A 22,828-nucleotide genomic window follows, 5' to 3' on the forward strand; every position below is an offset into this window, starting at 1 on the left:
TGCAGAAAAGTTGGTATTTTTTTTCATTTTCATGATCATACACTTATGTAGAAGTTATCTCCACTGTTACACTGCATGAGGAGAAGGGACCACCCATCGAACTTTGTGTGGTTCAGTTTCAGCTTTGGACTGTGCACCTTCACTCCAATACAAAAAATCTTTTAGTTCAACATAATTTCCCTCGTTATTCACCATGGCTGCAAAAGGGACGCAAACACACACACACACACACACACACACACACACACACACACACACACAAAGCTTTGACGGCTTTGGGGACGGCAACAGTAGCCAAGGAAATAAAGCGTAATTAATGCTGCAGCAGCGGGAATCAAAGCTCTAAGCAACAACCAAAATAATTCAAGTATATATATATATATATATATATATATATATATATATATATATATATATATATATATATATAAGGCTTAATTAGTTTCTATAATTTACTAACAAAGTGCTTATAATCTACATGAAAAATCAAGGGATAAAGAAGATAAAGTGATTGCTGTCAATTCTTGTAATATTACAAGCAGATCATATGGTAGGAAAATGGAAAAATCAATAAATTATATTATATGAGAGTGTCATTATCAAGTGAAAATAAAATTTTGATTTAAAACACCATAAAACCCAAGGTAAAACTTATGCTCATGTGTCAGTATTTTCTGCCTGCCGTAGAGGACCAGCATGCCAGGCTATGGCTGAACAGGGAAAGGAAACAGCGAGTCAAATACATGCATGCAGTTTCTGGTTGCCATAGCGTCCCTACATGCTAAAATCAGTACTGTGTTCCAACTGTTAAGTGCAGCTTCACTACAACAGCTTTTTTCTAGCCCTGGGATTGGAGGGGCTCCTCAACTGTAGATTTGGCAGGGCCAGTGACCCGATTCCCTGTTGTTCCTGCTGTTGTTGGAACAAAACCTCATATCTCCAAAATGATAACTTTGCAGGAGAAGGAAAAACATACTTTAATGTAAGTTAACCGAACCGGACCTTTTCCCAAGTTATTTTGGGCCATTCCTTTTGGTCCATTCATGATGAAATTTACAAACAATGTAAAGAGGACAACAAATATTTTCAAATGATGTCAAAAACTGAAAAACAGCAAAAATGGAGATACAAGGTTTTGTTCCGACAGCAGCAATATGTGTGTGCCTACACTGTGCACATTTGAAGAAGTGTGTGTATAATATGTCTAACCAAAAGACTCCCCTCTAAACCTCCAGGGTGGGCCTGGACACCTCTATCTGCTGAAGAACAAAGTGGCTACTTTTGCTAAAGTAGAGAAAGAGGAGGACATGATACAGTGAGTTCCAGCTCAGCTTGCACATTCATAAAGATCAAAGACTTTCAAAAAGAAAGTCCACAGGTTTTTATACATTTTCTCATAATTCAGTCACTGAGATGTAAACAGTCATTCAGACTGCTTTGATGTGAAATAGTTAATTATAGAGGTGGTGGATCATTCTCAGCACTGCAGTAACACTGACTTGGTGGTGGTGTGTTAGTGTGTGTTGCGCTGGTCTGAGTGGACCAGACACAGCAGTGCTGCTGGAGTTTTTAAACACCTCAGTGTCACTGCTGGACTGAGAATAGTCCACCAGCCAACATCATCCTGTGGGCAGCGTCCTGTGACATATATGTGTATATATATATATATATGTAAGAGCATGTGGAATTGTGTAATGATATATATGTATGTCAGTATTTCATTGGACAATGCCAGATGCTCTTTAAATTATATAACGTTTCTGTTTCGGAGGTACAAGGTTATCTTATGACTTGCTGTGATATGAACAGTATGCGAAGAAATATTCACATTAAAGTTTACAGAACTGTTACAGAGCAAGAAAAAAAGATAAACCAAGAGCAGCACTGTCTGTAAAGCGACTGAATGACAGCAGATATATGATAACAGACTGCATCTGAAACTTCAAAGTGATTTAATGACTGTGACTGAATGACTGTAACTGAGCAAGAAAAACATGACCAGAAATAAACAGATCCACTAACAGACTTACAGGCAGTGTAAGCTGGTTGCCCAAATTGCCTTTTTTGTGTGTTTGTTTGTGCAGGTTCTGGAAGAAACTGGCCCGGCTGATGAGTCTGCTGAACCCTGAGCCCAATCTCATTCACATTATGGGCTGTTATGTGCTGGGCAATGCTAACGGAGAGAAGGTATCTATTACCCATCAGCCTCCAAATCTCTTTCATAACGTGGTGTGCATTCAGCATTTCAATCATGCTCTCATCAGTATCCATTGTTGGAATGGATTATGGATTTTTAAGCCAGGCTTTACGTAAAAACATCTCATAGTTTCATGTATGCTTCACTCTGTATAGTATCTCTTTAAGACATGGTTTAAACCTAAAGAATTGACCTATTCATGCTCAACCAACAAATACTTTCTTTTGTAGTGACTATTGCGAGGTTGAACAAGCGTTACAGTTCACTGACAAATATCCCATTACAATAAAGAAGTTTAGCAAATAACTCAATTTTCTTTTTTTTTTTTTTTACCAAAAATCTAAATCTGGAGAGTGGTAGCGTGGTGACAGATATGTCATTGTAATTTCCAACCTTCCCAGTTTTTATTAGCTACAACATATTCCAACTCAGTAGTATAGCATTGTAACCTAGAAACTCAATGTTATGTAGCGCCTCAAAGCAAAATGTGCTAAAGCTTCTGATTATGTCGAGTGGGATTTTTGCAGTAGCTTTAAAAGAACACATTTCTGGGCGGAGCATGGATAAATCACCTGACTTGTATAAAATATCCGCCTTCCAGGTCTATATGGTACTTTAAAGTACACATGATGAACTAATCCAATAATAAGTAGGGCTAATCCAAATAGAAATAGGCCTGTTACTGTATACCATCACTGTTGTAAGAAAATCTTGCAGCTCTGAAATTGACTTTATAGCAGGAAGAAGGGAAATCTTCATATCTGTTAATGCAACTTAAGAAAACACCTTTGGGATGAATTAGAGCGAGACTGTGAGCCAGGCCTTCTCGTCCAACATCAGTGTCTGACCTCACAAATGCGCTTCTGGAAGAATGGTCAAAAATTCCCATAAACACACTCCTAAACCTTGTGGAAAGCCTTCCCAGAAGAGTTGAAGCTGTTATAGCTGCAAAGGGTGGGCCGACATCATATTAAACCCTATGGATTAAGAATGGGATGTCATTCAAGTTCATATGCGTGTGAAGGCTGACAAGCGATACTTTTGGCAATATAGTGTATGTTTATGTAGTTATTCAAAACTATAACTAGTTTTAGTTTTAGTAATAAAATTTAATGTAGTTTTATAACTAGTTAGTAAGCATAATGTAATAAGAATAACTAGTAATATTGTTGTTAAAGTATAAAAGGGTCAAATGAGCTCAAATGAACAGCTTGTGAAGCTGTAAATGTGTGTGAGGCAGGTGGAGGTGTGTTTATGAGAGATGAGATTGACAAGCAGGTGCTGCGTGACTGACACAAAGTAGTCTACCACCCCCAACCTGCCCACCCTGTGCTGCCACATCTCTGCTCTCTCTTTCTCTCTCTCTCTCTCTCTCTCTCTCTCTCCCCTCTCCATTTATCTCTCTCGCTTTTTTGCCTCTTACTTACACACGCACACAAACACACGAACATACACTGATGCGCAGTGACAGTAGCCTCTGGTGATCCAGGCGTTGTGTAACTATTCGGTGATATTAGCCTGTGAACTGATGGAGAGATAAGTATAGAATTTGAAAAATAAACAAATAAACAATGTGTGTCCTAAGAGCTGCATAATTAACCACACCAGTATATATTACCAGACATAAGTAGATGCTTTTCAATCGGCCTGTCTTACCCCAAATGTCGTCAATCAGCCAAAATATGTTTGCTGTCTGAAGTTAGCTTCTTTAATTATGCAGTGGAGCTACAAGGCTAAAGTAACTAACAAGTAATGAAAGCTTATGTACACCAATTAGCATTGTGTTAACTGCATGTCTAATATCAGGCACTTGTCTCAAAATATCTAAAGTTGTTAAGTGATCTTAAATAGACTTGCTTAAGTGGGTTGGCACCAAACAACAGAACATTCGTCCTCCAAAAATCACTGTTGTTGGTCTGATTCCAAGTTAAACGTAATGGGAACACATTTTTGTGACAGTTTGCAATAGACAAGGGAATTCATCACCAGAGCATGCTTTTCTCAGTGCATGTCTGCAATCTACTCTCTGCACAACCTACCTGTTTTCAACATTTGACTCTTAACAGAGGCTCAGAGGCTCATATTGTTCCTAAAACAGCAGATAAACAATAGTGAAGCGTTTGATTTTGTCACATGGACTGCAGAAGGTATTTTTCATTGGCTCAGCCACACATGACTGATTGAATTTATAGTGATGCGTAATTAAACCAACTGATCATAAAGAAGTAGAAATCAAGTAAGGTTTATTTTTATTACTCTTATTGCAATACATGCTGAGCACCTTTATTTTCATGGAACATAAAGGACACTATATATTTTATCAAGAATATATGTAAGGGATAGATCTGGATTTATAATGAAAGTTAAAATAAGGGATAAGTCATTTAATGGAGGCAAACATGAAAAAACAAGATACTTTGGTGCACTGCAGGTGCAACTAACCAAACCGAAGAAAAAGATGTAATGGCTGCAGATTGGACCGCCGTCAAGGATAAACTACTCTGCATCTGGAACTTTCATGAAACTTGCGTACAACGCGGAAACTAGGAGAGATTTGGGCGTAACTAGCATCAGTGCGTGAAATCAGGTGCCAGCCTACCAGTGCCTCATTTACATATCATTTACATGTAGTACACCCTAATTGATATAGATGTTTTCGGTAGGGAGCCATTAAAACGACAGCATTTAGCAGCTTGTGAGCCATTTGCTGTGCTCATAGGTGGGGTCTGAGGTCGAGCAGTGAGTGCGCTGCTCCCCTACTGACCAAACATTATGGCTATGCCTGGACGGAATAAAATGGGAGCTCAACAAAAGCTTTTAATGTGATTGTAGTGTGTAGTATAATTATTTTCCTAACATAGCATTTTTAAAAACCATATTATTGCAGTGTATGAGACATTCCTACATAAGCATGTTTTGTATTTGTTATTTTTAGGCAGTGTCAGTAATATAAAACAAAAGCACAGTGCAGTATGGAACAGCTGCAGCATTTGTTTATACCAGTGTGCATGTAAAAGAAGTACACTTTTGTACTGGATTGCCATGTGCACATGTTATTAGCAGTAATGATAGTAAATAACAGTAATAAGAATAAACTGCAAATCAAGCATTTTTTAAAGGTGGTTAAACTATTATGCTCAAATTTGCATATACTGCAACCAGACACGAGTCTGATTGTATAGATATGCAAAATATGAAAATAATGAATAACAAACTGCTGGTGAAATTTGCATGCACTCATTTTACAGTCAGATTTGACTGTATGCAACTTTGATAAGAACCACTGTCACAATAGCAATCCTGGTGTGGACTTTAGCAAATGAACTAGTTGGTCAAACTGTTCCTTTAAACAGACCCACAGGCTTTTACAGTGGTATAGCACTGGGGTTTCTCTTTTCGGTCGAACAGAAAGCATTCAGTACACGCAGGCCAGACGGGAGAGTGCTTTACAACAGCCCTGTTCTCACATCAGTACACAAACTCACTCCCTACCACTCTGCACTACCTGACATGCTCATGTACCTCTGCACTTAAAACAGCTGAGCATTTCTCCTGACTCATCTCTGCTCACTGGTCTAAAGAGAAAGTGCAGTTTGAGAAGAGGAAAGAAACATGACCGTAGCTTGTTTTCGCTGTGTTTAGCAATTTTTCCCCTCTACCCTCTCTCTCCCACCTGCATTACCCCCCTTCTCGCTCAGCAGAGAGAGCAGGGGAACTGGGAGATGTCGTAATCCTTCTATAAATACACACACTGCCTTAGCCAGGTGTGGCCAGCACTTCAGAGTTTTATGCCAAGCTCCACTTCTTTGTTCTTTTAGACCTGCTGTTTGCGTCAGATGAAAGCTACATATCGTGAGAATGCAGTTGCAGGCTTGTTTTAGAGAGCTGTGCCAGGCTGCCAGCGGGTAGCCATATGTCTTGTGTATTTTTTTCACTGGAAGCTCAATAGGGCTTTAACAAAAGCTGGTGTACACATAATGCTGCTTTAGGGAGGGCTCTTCTTACTCAGCACATTGATCACAATGACAGTCCAAATGTTGAGTTTGGATACTTCTGGGTGCTGTTGTGAGTCATATTGCATTGGAGTGCAATGATGGCATTGTTTCCGCTGGGAATATTATTGTTGCTGTTGTTGTTATTGTTAATTTGTTTTGTCTGGGTCATCTTGATAAATGAGGAGGGCTGTGAAGAAGGCTTTGGGCCTGATCCTGGCTGCTGCACTGCGGCCAGACCTGACCCCTCTGCCCATGATGGTCGTCAGTTATATCCATTTATGTGATATTTGTGTGGTTTTATGTAGCAAAAACATTCATAATTCCATAATAGGAGAAAATTAAGCTCTACTCTTGCTTCAGATATGAAAAAATCCACAGGTGTTTCTGTCCATCCTTCCACTGTGAAATGGTGGTGTCCTGAAGAGAATGGAAGCTGTAGTAAAGACAAAAGCTGGACACACTAAATGCTGAAAAACTTTAATTAACTGCTGTTAATTGAATGGAAATGAAGTAAGTGAAGTGTGGTCTCGAACTTTTACACAGTTCTCTATACACATTTTAGTAACATTTGTTAGTCTTGTGTGTGTGCATGCTGACTGCAAATGATTTCAGTAAACTACGGCCTCTTATACCTAAAGTAAGCCATAGCAAAAGCAAACCCTGTCTAATGTTAGCTTACTCTGATAGCAGTTCTTTAGTTAGCTAAATGTAGCTTTGCTGTTAGAAAAGTAGAGTATGTGATGTGGGAATTCAGTGGTGTTCTGTCCAGCTCGCTCCACAGATGAAGGATGCTCTCAGACATTACAACATACCCCCTTCTGGCAAAGGTCACCCATAATCCTTATCAAAACAAGCAGCTTAACACTCTGCTGTTCCTTCTAATTTAGCTCCCTGTGCTCCGCGGCACACACGCACACATGCACACCGCCTCCGCTTCCTTCAGGCTCACAACAGCAGCGACAAGCATCACATTTTCGGCTCCTGCAGATTTCACCTAATACCGTCTGCAGGAAAGTTCAGCTGCTTGGAGTCTGGAAATGCTTGTTTCGGTGGACGGTGGGAGATTTGCTGCTATTTCCATTACTTTTTATCATTGACGTTCCTTCCACTCTACTGAACTGTGTACCTGCATCATGCAAAATAAGTGCTCACTGGCTGAAGGAAGTGTGGAACGTGGTGAGTTTAAAATATGAAAACCCTCTAATCAAAAGAAAAAATAATTTTCCTAATTTTTCTGAAATACAGTGGTATGCAAAAGTTTGGGCACCCAGGCCAAATGACATATTTAGTTGTTTTTTTGAAATATAATGTAACAAATATCAAGTTACTTTGCATTAACATTTGCAGAAAGTGATATCAAAAATATAATTTGTTTCTGCAAATGTTTACCCACAGTTACTTTAGATTTGACTAACTTAAAATATATATATATATATATATATATATATATATATATATATTAAACTGTAAAGGGTCAGCCTGTACTGCCGGCAGAGGGTTATGGCGGCGAAGCAGTGTTACTCAAGGAGACTCAAAATCCCATAATACCAAGTGGTAATCAGTGCCAACCAGGTGCACCTGTTGGTACTGGCATTTAAGGCTGTGGCCAACAGCAAACCCTTGTCACACCTTTTTGGGGGGGGGGGGCTTGTGGGTATAAAGACAAAAAAGAAAGACAAGAAAAGGGTAAAAAGAGAAAATAAAGAGGAGAAAACAGAGCACTGCTCTAAGTTAGTTGACAGAGAAGAACAGAGAAAAAGGAAAGAAGGAGAAAGAAACATTGTTTTGATTTAAGTCAAGGAAAAAAGAAAAGGAAAAGAAAAGGCTGCAATATAGTCTGCTCCCCATCTCTCCTTTGAGAGGTCTTTTGGTTTGGTCATTTCTTGAATTTATCCTTTGCTTGTGTTAGGCCATTTTGCCATCTTTGTTTGTTTTTCCCGCCTTTCCCCCCCCCTCCACCATTCAGAGGGGTGTAATTCCTCTCATCACCTGTGCTCCCTAGTGGTGCAGTGGTAGGGCACTGGGCTTGCAAGGCCAGGGTTGCTGGTTACTCCCCTCCAACAATACACAACACACTCACTGTCTCCACATCCTTATTTATTACACCTCGTCACACTATATAACTACCAAGAAGATGGATAAATTATTCTATAGTTTATATTATTTTCACGAATCTGTTTTTAAAAGCCATCCTCAAGGATTTTCCTCTCTGACTTGGGTCCGCTCCCTGGCTGTCCTGTGACAAAAACAATAAAATTGTAATTGTGGCAGATGCAAAAGTTTGGAATTATCCTTCTAAGTAGGATAATTGTGGCAGATAACACCGCTTGCAAGCATTTTATAGCCTGCTAGCAGTCTTTCTGTTCTAGTTTTAGGACTTTTTTCCCACTCCACATTGCAGAATGCTTCTAGTTCTGTGATATTCTTGGGCCATCTTGAGTGCACAGCGTGTTTATACCTACCCACAGATTTTTAAATGACGTTCAGGTAAGGCGACTGTGAGGGCCATTTCAGAAGCTTCCGTTTGTGTTTGTTGAATTAGTTCATGGTGGATTTTGAAGTATGTTTTGAATCATTGTCCTTTCATAGAAGCCGGCCTCAGCTTCAGTTTCTTGACTGATTGTGTCACATTTTAGGAGTTTGCTGATGGTTAGATGAATCCATTCTTCCATCTACACGACCAGTGTTTCCTGTGCCACTGGCAGCCACACAACACTGAAATATTTAGTAGAAATAGCAGATCTACCCCCATGTTTTATGTTGGCAAGGTGTTCTTTCCATCAAATGCTGCTCCTTTTTATCCAAACATACACTTGGTCAATATGATGAAAGAATTCAGTTTTTACTCCATCAGTCCACAGCACTTGTTTCCAAAAATGCCTCTGGCATATCTAGGTGTAATTTGGCCAAAACTGCAAAACTGGTCTAAACTTTTGCTCACAACTGAAGGTTGGGATGTAGCGCTGTCTGAAGTCCACAGTCTACTGCAGACTCCCACTCACAAGACAAATCGAGGGTTTAGATGGCTGCTGGTAGAAGCTTCCCTCTGCCTTTTCCCTCTGAAAATCTGATAGCCTTTCAAGATTGCAGCAGGGATTCTCCTTGGATTCTCAGAGATACCTAGTGCAGAGGGGAAGTCTGAGGCCAAAATGGATTCCTACGGTCTCATAAGTATTGTGCTATGTAGTTGTGAACTTTTCAGTTTAGTCAGTAGTGGTGAAAGAGCGTAATTTCAGAAAGTCATAAAAAGAAATGAATTCAGACATTTTTTTATCATAATTGCATGAACAAGCCAATATAAGTTGCTTGAGCAAGGTGTATACATGGATGTAACATTAGGATGAACTGATGAACCACTTTTTTATTATTATAATCATTCTAACATTCCAAAATTGGTTGAATCACCACCTTTAAACTGATTCATTTCAATACATGGTTGCATTTTTACACTCCTAAGGTGGTGCAGGGTAGAACATTCTCTCTGTTCATTTTCATTTACAATGTGCTGATTTGCAAGGTGTGGAATTGGAGAACAAGTAAAAAGCAAAATCACTTTGATTTTCCTTCAGCTGTTTCAGAACCTCAAGCGGCTGATGAGACCATACGCTGTCGAATTTAAGAGTCCGCTGGAACTCTCTGCGCAGGGTGAGTATGTATACACACACACACACACACACACACACACACACACACACACAGAGTTCGATTATGCTCTCATAAACTCATGCGGTGGTGCTCAGTCATGCGACCTGCTTAGCAGCTCTCCGATATCACCCCTCAGCTGAGGAGAGTGGCAGTAAATGATGCTCATCCATCAGACAGTGGCAGACGGACAGAAACACACACGTGCGCGACAAGTCCTCAGACAGTGTGTACATGCAGATACACATGAACCGTGCCAAATTTGACCTTATCACACTTTTCTCTCCTCCACCGCAACTATCGATTTGTTGGTAATTACTCTTCAATTAAAATCTCATTATCTTCCCCCACAGTCTCTATCTCTTTATTGGACCCAGGAGAGTTCCTTCATTTTCTCTCCCTCCTTCTTTCCCTCCTTCTTCTCCTTCCTTTCTTGGTAGCAAACATAATTAGAAGAGTGTTAAATGGAGAACTGTATTTAAACTGTGCTCAGAAATGAACAATGCTCAAAACCAAGGCCTCATTACATTTCACACCATCCGCGACAGCAGATCATTTTGTAGAATACAGTAGCAGCCAAATGTTTGGACACACCTACAGGGTTTCCCCTGTTTTTTAGTATTTTCCACAATTAGGAATTGTATTTAAGATGGTCTGTTTCAGATTCGTCCCTACTTTTGCGTTTTGTTGATTTTATTAAGTGAGAATAGGTACACATCCTTCACAGACAACACTTCTGCACATTTTAATAAACAATTACTGTTTGTTAAATTTAACATGTTTGGAAAAAAACACAGTGTAGCTTGTTGAAAGTTACGGCACATTTTATCTATGTTATATGACTGTAGCTCTGCACGTTCTTGGCATTCTGTCAAGCAGCTTCATGAAGAGCCACTTGTTATGCTTTTCTGACATGAAGAAGCTCTACATTCCATCACTGTTGCAACAAACCCAAAGCAAAACCTTTCCAAAATGGTAACATTACAGGAGACGAAAAAAATGTTATAAATTCAAATGGAAGTTAATGTAGCAAAATATTGTTCAAAGTTATTTTGGACCGTTTCTATAGGTCCACTCTAATTAAATCTTGACAGAATGTAGGCAGTATCTGCCACTTTCAGTTTATGTAAAAATATTTTAAAATGACAAAAATGCAGATACATGTTTTTGCCATGTAACAGTGCTGAGGTCTCACTGGCTTCTGAAGTGTACTCTTTGGGAGGGGACATTAAGAAAAGTATTTATAGTTTTTGTTTTGGAAATAAACTCATACACAGTTATAGTATTTAATATATAAGTCTGCTGTGCCAGATATACCCATAGCAGTACCACCCACTTATGCTACCATGACTACCATGCTGGTGTTACTGCTATGGTGAGAGTGGTTCACCAGCTAAATAACGTCTGGTCAGCGGGTCTGGTGGTGATCCTTTTCCATTGATTGGGGAGAAAGTAGATAGAAGATAAATTAGCAACAGATGGGCTACAGTCAGTAACTATAAACCTCCAAAATGCACCTATATGGTAGGTTTTTCTGATTTTGATTGGCCAGTGAGTGTCGGTACACATAACTAATAAACTTGCAACTACAAGTAACTAATAAACTGGTAGATTTAAGCACAACATCAGCATTTTTTCTTAAAGATGAAAAACATACATTCATTGAGGTTGGGGATGGGCAGTATGATACGGTATGTTATTGTTGTGATAAATAATGTCACATTAAGCTTTTCATTTATTTCTCCCAAGGTCTTCTTATGACACCTGTGTCTTTTGTACTGAGAACAGCCATAATTATATTTCCAAATATTTTTTATATGATTCATCATTATATAAACTACTGTAGGCTGCATAGGTGAATATGTGATGCTTTTTGTGACATCACAAAGATAATAAATTCACAACAGGTTGTCTAGTTTAACTTTAGTTGCCATACATAGACTTTATGGTGTGTTTTTCACTGACCGACTGCATGTTTCTTTAAAAAAGGGAGTATAATTAACTTTTGCCTACAATGTCTTTGTTCTCAGAATAAACAGTTAAGCTCTCTTGTTGCTCCTGGTCTTTGTGCAGGGAAGGAGATGATCGAGATGTACTTTGACTTCCGCCTGTTCCGCCTGTGGAAGAGCCGGCAGCACTCCAAACTGCTAGACTACGATGACCTTTTGTGACTCAGCGTCCCCTTCTTTAGGCAGCCCGAGAGAGGCGTGTAGCTCCTTTTAGAGCCCACCCTGGCCACGTTCCCCTCTAGAGCCTTGGCCCATACGCTCTGAGCTAGAGTAGAGGGAGGAAGATGGTGAGGAAGGAGGGATGAAGATGGCCGACGTCATGTGGCTGATTGAATCCTCCACTCTCAGATGCAGATGAAGGCAGGAGATTGGATTCGGCCATGGCTGTAAGGTGCTGTTTGTGTACCCCATCCATTTTGAACCGTCATTGGCCAAGACGTCAACAAGGCGTCGTTTATCTGTGGCAAATGAGAGACGGAATGCGGGAACCTTGGAGAAGAAGCGATCTAATAGAAACGGAATTTTGATGGGACGTCCTTAGAAAGTACCATTTTATTGAGTAGCTGTGTTTGTAGTGAACTGACCGGGACTACCTGGAGTCTTTTCAAGTCTTCGAGTCTTCTTTAGAAACTCAATATTTACAATATTTACATGTTCTTTATCAGGAGTGACAGTAGGAAAGAGAACACATATCATCTTTATATATGTCCCACATTAATATATAGAGTACTGTAGTAAAGGAAGTCTTCAAAGTACTCTTTGCTACTTCGGAATATCGATATTGCACATTTTCTGTTTTAAAGTGTCTTGACTGTTCGGGGAAAAATACTCAGGTTTCATAAGCTTCACTGACCTCCTTCTGCACTCGGAAAAAGAGAGCGCGAGAGAGCAAGACAGGTAGTCAGCAGTAATTCGCAGGAAGTTAGCAAGATTGAGTTGCCTGAACAAGAGGTCAGACAAAGTTAACCTTCTAACTGAGAAGTTTTTACGTGTGCGTTAGATTTCCATAGAGTTAGGTGTTAGAATTTCATAGCGTAGATTTCCAGGTGACTAACATGAATGCTTGTGTAGTCTGAATTTGTTGGTGTTATAAATCCGCTGGGCAGATGCCAGGTTAGAAACTGTGCTCTCTGTCGGCTCTTGATAATGCCTAAAAGCATATTTTTTCATATTTTGTGTTTTAGCAATTATTGCTGTTTCTTGATTAGACAAATTTCAACCAGACTGTAGAGTACACAACGGCTTCCTCAGACTGTACTGTAATTCTATCTTTAATGATATTGTTATGATGCCATACATTTATGCGTCTGCACATGATTAATCGTTTAGAAATGTGTTGATCTACTATATTCTCGTTATTCTGTAAAGTTGCATCTCTGTAGTGTAGGTGGAAGAGAAGGGAATTGATGCTTTTTCACATTTAACATAGTTCAAAGTGCAATTGTCTTTGCAATAGTTCTTTTATGATCATAAGCATTACCAAATGGTACTGTGATAGCTTCTAGGAAGTGAGGCCTTCCAGCCTTTTTCTGTACAAAATAGAAGATAGTACCTTCTGCATTAAGCTAGAGGTGGGCAATATGACGATATGTATCCTTATCGTGATAAATTACCTCACGATTCACTTTTCTGAGTATATTTTGGGTGTCGTCAGCACTTCTGGAACACTGATTAATGTATCATGTATCATAAAGACAGGTTTAGATAAATTAGAGAGATACTGTAAATGACAATAACCAGTGTATACAAGCTGCATAGCAACAAGTAGCTGACGGGATGCCAGTCCACTATGACATCTTATTTTCTGAAATTATTTTTTGCTAATCTTTCGGTTTTACCTCTTGTTTCTTTTTACATGTAAATTTTGGCAACTGTTGAATTATAACAGTTATTGTACTTGTTTTTATAGCCTTTTTAAATGCATCACTAATGTTTCTTCCATTCTGATGTATTCGCAAAAGTAAATATTGTGATGCATATTGTGCATTGTGAAAATGTATACACTGTTATGCAGAAGTCAGAGACCACCCTTCATTTATTTATTTTCAAGTCCAAACACCTATTTCCAGTACAATTTTTAATTTTTCAGAAGATATTTTTGAGGTGATTTTTCAAAACTAGAGCTAAAAAAGTAAAAAATGAGAAAACTGGACTTCTAACAACCATGCAAGACCTCATAATCCACCAAAACTGTCACCACTAAGAAGCTGCTAGTGGTCCAGAACAATCCAGGCATCACTGAATGTGTTTGGGCTTCTGTGTGATTTTCTGTTAATTACATTTTCTGCTTTTTCAGATTCCAAAAAAAAAAAAACTAATGTACTTAATGGCTGTTTTGAATGGAAATGAACTAATTTAAGGGTGGTCTCTGGCTATTACACAGCACTGTATGTTTGCCATATGGCCCACACTTACATTAAGCTTTCCAAAGTGCTCTGCTGGAGCTAAAAATGCTCTCAAAACTCCCGGGATTATGTGTGTGCGTGTGAGAGTGTGTATATATTGACCATGGAGACGAGTGTCAGGGCAGGGCCACTGAGATGTGACAGCTGTTCGTTGTGTTGGTGTTTGCCTGTATGTGGACAGAACACACACTGGCACACTCCCTCTGAGAGCACACACACACACACACACACACACACACACTCACACCCCTAAACTCAAACTGAAATATTAATAACTCTGTGTATTTGCTGTGCTGCGAAGGGTATAGAGGCTGTTTTTGCTTTATTTTATCAGTCAAAAACTGAGGCTAGATTGAAACCATTGTACTGCATGTTGTTTCATTCATAATGCATCTATATTTTGCTTTATTGCTTCATTTATTCATGTACAGTGCTCTTTAGTGCTTCGGCACTAGCTTTCCTTACATAAGCGCACAGGAACAATAGAGCTGACCTTAACAAGCTCATATCAGTGTGTGGCCACTACTGGGGACTTGGGCCATGAGCCAGATGCACACGAGAGCCATAAGGACCCAGCAAGGGATGTGAAACCATCTGGATGGACACAAAGTTCTCGGACAGGCCTAATCTCCATCTGCAGTGTGTTGAGTCGGTGTGTAAATCTCAGTATAAAGAAGTTTAACATTGGGCTTTCGGATTGGTCAGATGACACTATATAGTAGGGTTGGAAATTTATGACCTCATAACAAATTTATCATAACATCCCAAATTTCACCTCAATTCGATTCCTTTGGTGTGATTCAGAGTTATTTTTAATCTTGAATCTACAGATATATAGATGAATCTAGACAAGAAAACCATATTCACCCCTCTAGTGTCATATAATTTGTACAGTGTCTGTGTCACTCAGAGCTCTCGGTCTGAGAGCTGACGTCACGCTGGCTTTGTGGGACTGCATCAGCGAGGAGATGAAGTGGATCGGAAAAGACTGGAGCTTTTGTTTTTGCACTTCATGTTCAATGACATCTTGTTCTCAGCTTTTAGACTGGACTCTGAATGCGTTAATGTCCATTTTAAACCTGCATGTCTCTTCCAACTCTCTGTTCTTCTTAGACATCTTGCATTTCATAGCTATCTTTTATAGCAATAGACATTGTGACATTAACTGTATTGGTACCAGAACAGTCTTATTTGCGTATCTAAGGATGCTGTTCATGGTTCCAGCTGTATCTTTTATCCTTGATCACTGATACTGGCTTTGCAGTAGAGTGAGAGAGAAACCCATTTTACGGTAACTGGGCTTAGGATCATGATGCTGAACATTTTTCTTCTCGTTGCTATCAGCTGGTAACTGTAATAAGAGAATAGTGCTTGGAATTTTTCGTAGGTATTGATAGAGGAACACTGGTTGAAAGATAATTGATTTAAAAAAGATTTGGTGTTTAGATTTGACTAATATTTCAAACTTGATGTTTGATATTATAGTCACTGGGCTACTGTGCTAAAATATCTGCATCTTATTCATTTTAATTCTTTTTTAACCCTACAGAAATAATTGCTAAATTTGTCTGTAATGGTATTCCAGGTAGATGTAGTCCTAATATCTACATTTTTTGTTTGTGTCGATATTGGCACTGTTAGATATGTACATGAAAAATATATTGAAAAATATATTAGCGTATATATTAGCATATTATTATTAGGAACACCTCCTTGTATCTACACTCATTGTCCATTTTATCAGCTCCACTTACCATATAGGTGCACTTTAGTTCTACAATTGCAGACCATAGTCCATCTGTTTCTCTGCATACTTTGTTATACTGTGTCCACTCACTGTCCACTCCTACCTTGTCAGTCCACCTTGTAGATTTAAAGTCAGAGATGATAGCTCATCTGCTGCTGCTGCACAGCATCCTCTAGTCCTTCATCAGTGGTCACAGGATTCTGCCCACAGGACACTGTTGGCTGGATATTTTTGGTTGGTGGACTATTCTCAGTCCAGCAGTGACACTGAGGTGTTTAAAAACTCCATCACTCCATCGCAACACACACTAACACACCACCACCGTGTCAGTCACTGCAGTGCTGAGAATGATCCACCACCCAAATAGTAACTGCTCTGTGAGGGTCCATGGGGGTCCTGACCGCTGAAGAACAGGGTAAAAGGGGGCTAACAAAGTATGCAGAGAAACAGATGGACTACAGTCTGTAATTGTAGAACTACAAAGTGCACCTATATAGTAAGTGGAGCTGATAAAATGGACATTGAGTGTAGATGCAAGGTAGATGTACCTACTAAAGTGCTCAGTGAGTGTGTATCAGTATCGGCCCACGGTTCCCATATGGATGCATCCCTAATTTTGAAATTAGCATTTGTCTTATTATAACTTTACTCATGCTCTGTCCACAAATGCATTATTCGTAGCAACAGTTTCATGATTGGACAAGCTTTATGGAACGTTTGTAAAACTCTCTTTCAAACTAATGAGAAATTGAAATTGAAATCGCAAAGCTGAAAAGAACAGCCACCATGCTAACATTAGCTTGATCAACATGACACAAAACTACATCCAGTCTGCCCTGATAGTCTGGCCTTTTATACACAAACAAAATGAATATGATGTGAAAAGATTGACACTAAATGTCGCTGTTTTAACAAGTTGTGTGCTGCAGTTTCTCAGATTGTTTGAGATTTTTGCAAAGTTCTGTATAACTTAGAATCTCGCAACAGTTGCTTTGTGGGTGGAGCATGCACAGGTCAATTAACATGTAGTCAAGGAAAGAAATGTTGAAAATGAGTGTGCAGCAGCATGAGGGCTTTTTCTTTCCTGGATTGAAATATGAAGACAGAAAGATTTGCAGAAAAAAGTTCACACTAATGTTCAAATGGAGCTGAAGTAATGTGATACCAGCTGGAGCGAGAAGAAAAAAAAATCCCACACTGAGGCTACTTTTGTCCAGCGGATAGCTTCTGGGAAAAGAAAGCGAACTGAAACGAATGACATCTAATCATTTCTCATGACGGCTTTGCATGTTTTAAAATTGAAAATGAAACATTTTGCCAGAGCGGCGGAGAGCAAGGCCTTTTCTGTTCGGGCCGCGGCCCCTGCTGTTTCTTCTAATTGACACCCCAGCGATTGATCCGTGGATGATGATTGGATTAAATCACGACTGATTGACACCGTTGTGATTGCACTGCTGGCTGTCTGCTCATAGTGAGAAATGACAGGTGAGGGGGCGGGGAGGGTTGTAACAGTGCTGTGCTTTTGGTGGAAAGCTACAATGTCTCTTTAACCTGTGCAAAGGCTGGTGTGTGCCATTTAGGCCCGTTTTCAGTAGCACTGAAGCTAATTCTCAGAATATATAGAGTCCTTAAGAGTGAGAACTACAGCTGTATGGGCTTTTTCGTCAGGTAACGTTGCCATATGTTTGACACAATAATATCTTGACTAATCTAAAGTAGTTGGCAGATTAGCTTACTTCTCTGGTAATTTTGATACTTTAGAGAACTAGGAGCTAACTCATGGTTTCTATATCTTTATTCTGTATTTATTGCGGAAATTGTACTCAAAATAGTAACTTGCTGTAAAGCTGTACTTATACAATCAAAATGTATGTTTTATCTTGTCCAATAGTGGTACAGCACTGAGCATTGAAGATGTTTCTAAATCTGATTTTTCAGTAAAAATTTGCCTAGTTTCAAACCTGTCCCTGTCTTGTTTCTGTACTTTGTCTTTATACTTTCAGAAATGAGTGTCATATTGTTATTTGCCCTTTAAGGGGAGTTTTCACTGTTTTTTTGTATTTTTTCTGCATAATTGAATTGCAATTAATGTGAAATGCTCTGTTCTAGATGAGTGACATGACCCTGATATCTTACAGTGGTGGTGATAGGAACCAGGGGTGACATATCTACATTGCTAATATAGCCATTTTATTTACTACTGAAAACCACTAGTGAACCTATATGTGTCTTCTGAGTTTTATATGTAATGTTGATGATGGTAAATGGAAATGGATAATGGAAAATCTGAAAAAATCTGTTTTGTTTGAGGACTATTTTGCTTCACAATGTCTTGCATCTACCCATCCACCATGAAATGTACACTATATGGCCAAAAGTATTCAGATACCCTAAGCGCCTATTCTCTGCTGCATGACTCACTACAGAACTCCAAACTAGAGGCAACATCAGCACAAGAACTGTTATTAGAACCTGCATGAGATGGGTTTCCATGTCCAAGCATGCACACAAGCCTAAGATGCAGTACATACAATGCCAAGTATGTGTTAGAGTGGTGTAAAACAGACCCCCACTGGACTCTGGAGCAGTGGGAACGTGTTCTCTGGAGTGATTAATCACGCTTCACTATCTGGCAGTCTGATCAACGAATCTGGGTTTTGTGCCAGAATAATGCTACCTACTGGAATGCATAGTGCCAACAGTAAGGTTTGGTGGAGGAGGGATAATGATCTGGGACAGTTTTTCAGGTTTTCAGCTCAGCCTCTTCGTTCCAGTGAAGGGTAATATTAATGCTACAGCATAGAAAGAATTTTAGACAATTATGTGCTTCCAATTTTGTGGTAACATTATGGGGAAGGCCCTTTCTTGTTCCAGCATGACTGTGCCCTGCGCACACAGTGATCTCCATAAAGACATGGTTTGATGAGTTTGGTGTGGAGAAAGTCACTTCATATTAATGCCCATGGTTTTGGAATGGGATGTCCAGCAAGCTCATGTGTCCACATACCTTTGACCATATGTTGTATTTAAAAAAAAAAGCATTTTAGACCATAACTTTGCTCTGCTACAGTTTTGAGATAATGTCTCAGGCATCAGGCAGTGTATGGTTAATGATTGTATGTATTTACTTTTTGTGACTGAGCTTTTAGAGGCATTAAACTCTTCAGACATCTGGTTCCTATCACCACCTCCGTGAATAATTCTGATTCTTTAAGTTTCTCTGAAACAGAGCATTTCACAGCAAACCACTCTGAATGACTTTGTTTATATCTTATATGTTCTCCTTTAACTGGACCACAGATGTGTATAGTTAAAAGGCATATATCAAGAAAACTGATCTTTTCTCACTAGTCAGTTTCAAAACATACTGTACTCCTGTACACTCCTCAGTCCTTACAGTCCATGAATGGAAGCTTATGCTGGTTTCAAGTGAAAGTCAGGTGATAGTTTTTCCTGTTCTTCCAACGTGTGCATTCATGTGCTTTATGTAGGAGGTAAACAAAACATGAAGGGTTGGTGTAGTTTATTAGCTAGCTGGCATCTGTTCAACAGATGGGCTAAAACATTTTTAGCCTTGTTTATTGGTGTTTTATATACAAACAAAGCAGAAATAAAATGTGGGTTAATTGTACATGGTTAAATGAATTTATCACTAATAATTATATATGTACAGTATTATTTGATTACTTTAGAGTGATGGACTGTTTTGCTTTTTTCTTCTGCCATGATGAAAATAGCGGTGGTATCACATTCTCTGCCAAATTGAGCTGCACTGAAAATGTCAGTGTACCTGACTTCATTATCTGACTTTGAGGGCTGTTTACGTGGTGCTTCCTGGTAGGAACCTGTTTTTCCAATCAAACTGGGACACTTTAAAGCAGCCTAAGCTGAAGTCTCACAGGGCCAGGTGTGATCTCATAATGAGAACATCTAAGGACAGCTGTGAGAAACTTTGGGCTAAATGAGGGTGGAAATGTAGACTTACTTAGGGTGGGAACAAACTGAGTGTTTTTAAATCAATCCAACAGCTTGTGAAGGTGGAGCTCAAAGTAGGAGTTGATAGTGCACTCGACCACCTTGTTCGACAGACATCAAGCCTGTCATTAGCCCATGGATGTTGCATAAGTTAGCATGGCTGTAAATTCCCCAAAAAACTGCAAATAAGTATGTAAATGTGTGTGTGTGTGTGTGTGTGTGTGTGGAGAGCACTTAGCTAATTATAGTCCAATTAGCTAATAGCATTTTGCTACCCTGCTAGAAAAAACAGCACAGACCATCATGGCTGATCATGAGCAAAGCTGGCATATGTTGGGTTTTAACGCTGGTATGCTGGTCAAGCAGCATGACCATGCTCAGGGGACCAGCTAAACCAGAACCAGACCAGCTTAGACCAACATGAAATGTTTGCTGGTCTGTGCTGGTTTTTTGAGCAGAGTAGCTAGCTTAGATGAGTCGTACCTTGGTTTTGTGATGGCTGCAATCCAAAAAACACAATGCATTTGCTTAGATCCACCTACTCAGCCCACATCTGTTTAGCCCCACCCACTTGCATTGAAGTTATAAGGAGTACTTCCAGCTTGGACTGCTTTTTGATTGGCTTCCCTGTATTGTGCTGTTGAATTCTAAGGTATAAAGTGAGGTCATGTAAAAATAAATTATGAAAATGAAAAATGTAAAAAAATAAATTAGGAAGAAATAAAATAAAATGTAGCATATAGGTCCTCTCAGGACCTACCTATTGTTATTAACACTTCTGTTTAGAGAGTGTAGAAGATATTTCTGTCCTTGAATGAAAATAAACCTGGAGATAAATTGAAATGACAGTATGGGATTATAAATAACATACAATGCAATGTTGCTGTATGTTTCCAAAGCCTAGCTGCTAGCTGTGGTGTGGAGATAATGAGAGAGCTGATAAATATGAATGACATTTACCTAGGGCTGAGCATGCTTTATCTCCGCCATCTCCATTCCTTATTTATCTATAATAATCTGCCAGCACTCTTTATTCAGCTCACACACATGCGCTTCCACATCCATCTTTCATCAACTTTCATAAATTGTGTGTGGTCCAGCGGGTTTCCTCTGCTCATAAATAAATGTGGCCGGGGAACCACACTGTTTGCAATACCTCCTACTTTGTAGGCTGTATCCACTGGCCTTGTGGTAGCCCGCTTAAGGCCTGGAATTCTGCTTGGTCAGATGACAGTACGTACGAGCTGTTGAATCAATTTGCTATGTAAGTCGTTTTTGCTCACCAAATTACCACCGCAATGACAATGCTAATTCTTACTAGCACCTATATGTGATTTCCTGTGTTGATTTAGCATCAAGCTAATAGTGCTACACATTTGTTTCCCTACACACTACAGTGGGCAGATCTACCAAAAACACAGACATTTGAAGTGCATGTTATGTTGCAGTTTTACAGTTATTTGGTAAATTCAATTCCTAATAATGAATATTAATGGAGGAGCGGTTTAGCATGTTCTACTGGCATCTACTAGCCTATTTAGCCTGCTATCATTTAGTCTAGTTGTTAAGAAAATAAGTTGTCAGTCCTACAATTTGAACTAAACCAGGTCCTTATTTCAACTGTCAATTCGCTCAGTGGTTCATCAGCATAAAAATCAATAAGCTTAGATGTAAGGGGTGCAGGAGTGGGGTTGGGTAGTGGAACATGTTCCCTTTAATGTTTCAGAGGGAATAAGTTTTGTCCACCCAGACAATCTTTAAACATCTGGTTTAAATCCATATTTTCTGTCACATCTTTACATCCCCTGTTACACAACACTCATGGGAAATGCAGTCCATATACTGTCAGCATGTTTCTTTATTGCAGCAGACTGAGCCAGCTCCACTTTTCAAATGTGCAAGATAGTCAAGGATGTCTAAAAGTGAGGTCAACTAAGCAGGTCACCAGTGATGGAAGATAATGTGTTTTAGTAATTTGGAGCATCAATACAGAGTTCAGTTGTTGTGAGGTGGTCATAGGTGTGCATGTATTGATTATTTTACAATGGCTTTGAATGCAGCTCAGCTAGTCAGAGTTTAGGACCAAAACTATCCGTTTACAATATAACATAGCACACAGGCACCGTTCCAAACCGTAAATCAGGCTCTAAGGGGTATTGTGCTAACAATCCGGTACTAAAGATAGAACAGAGGATCAGAACGTGTGAATAATTGAAAAGAGGCTGTTATGATTCCCAGTAGTAAAAAGGACAAAGCGTGATGTTAAGCCTACTGGGACAGCTGGCACTACGCTGTCATTAGACAAAGGACAAGTCTCTGCACTGCATTCGGTAATCTAGGACAATCTCTCTCTGTCTGGCTCTTTCTCTATCTCTCTATCTCTCTCCCCTTTTCCAGCCACTTCAAACTCATCATCCCCAAAGGCCACCCAATGTGAATCTCTTGACATACCCCTGGTGTTTGCACATTTAATTGGCGTTGCAGCATTTGGAGTCTAAATCTGCTGGTGCCCCCCTGGGATTTCTGCCTTCATTAAAAATAATGAGTCAGAGACGTTCATCAACGTCATAATGTTTTGTTGTCTAATCAGAGTACAGCAGGGTCGGCCCATGGAAACATGCGAATGCTCAGCGTCAGCGATAGAGATGCTGCGTGTGTGGAGTTGGAGTTTTGCATGCAGATCAATCTGATCAATGTGCTGAGTCAAAAAAGCTGGCATTGAGTCTTCTGATTTAGCGTGCTGGCCTCTCTTTCTCACACACACAGCCTTTAAACTACGAGGTCAGAGCCTCCCACCTCCCCTTTCGCTCATCAGACCTTCATCAAAGTGCCCTGTAAGCGATCATAAAGTCTGTTAA

General features: G+C 39.5%; 1 protein-coding gene across 1 annotated transcript in view; it reads left to right on the forward strand.

Annotated features, from left to right (window-relative positions):
• The window catches only part of nsmfb (NMDA receptor synaptonuclear signaling and neuronal migration factor b), a 62,595-nt gene extending 50,080 nt beyond the window's left edge, over positions 1-12,515 (forward strand). The window contains exons 15-18 of the mRNA XM_036598577.1: positions 1,236-1,315; positions 2,085-2,187; positions 9,762-9,837; positions 11,908-12,515. Of these exons, the coding sequence (XP_036454470.1) occupies positions 1,236-1,315; positions 2,085-2,187; positions 9,762-9,837; positions 11,908-12,005 (357 nt within the window). The 3' untranslated portion in view covers positions 12,006-12,515. The remainder of the gene's footprint in view (positions 1-1,235; positions 1,316-2,084; positions 2,188-9,761; positions 9,838-11,907) is intronic.
• Positions 12,516-22,828: the final 10,313 nt, after the last annotated feature.

Source organism: Colossoma macropomum, unplaced genomic scaffold (assembly GCF_904425465.1).
Source record: "Colossoma macropomum unplaced genomic scaffold, Colossoma_macropomum, whole genome shotgun sequence".
NCBI lineage: Eukaryota > Metazoa > Chordata > Actinopteri > Characiformes > Serrasalmidae > Colossoma > Colossoma macropomum.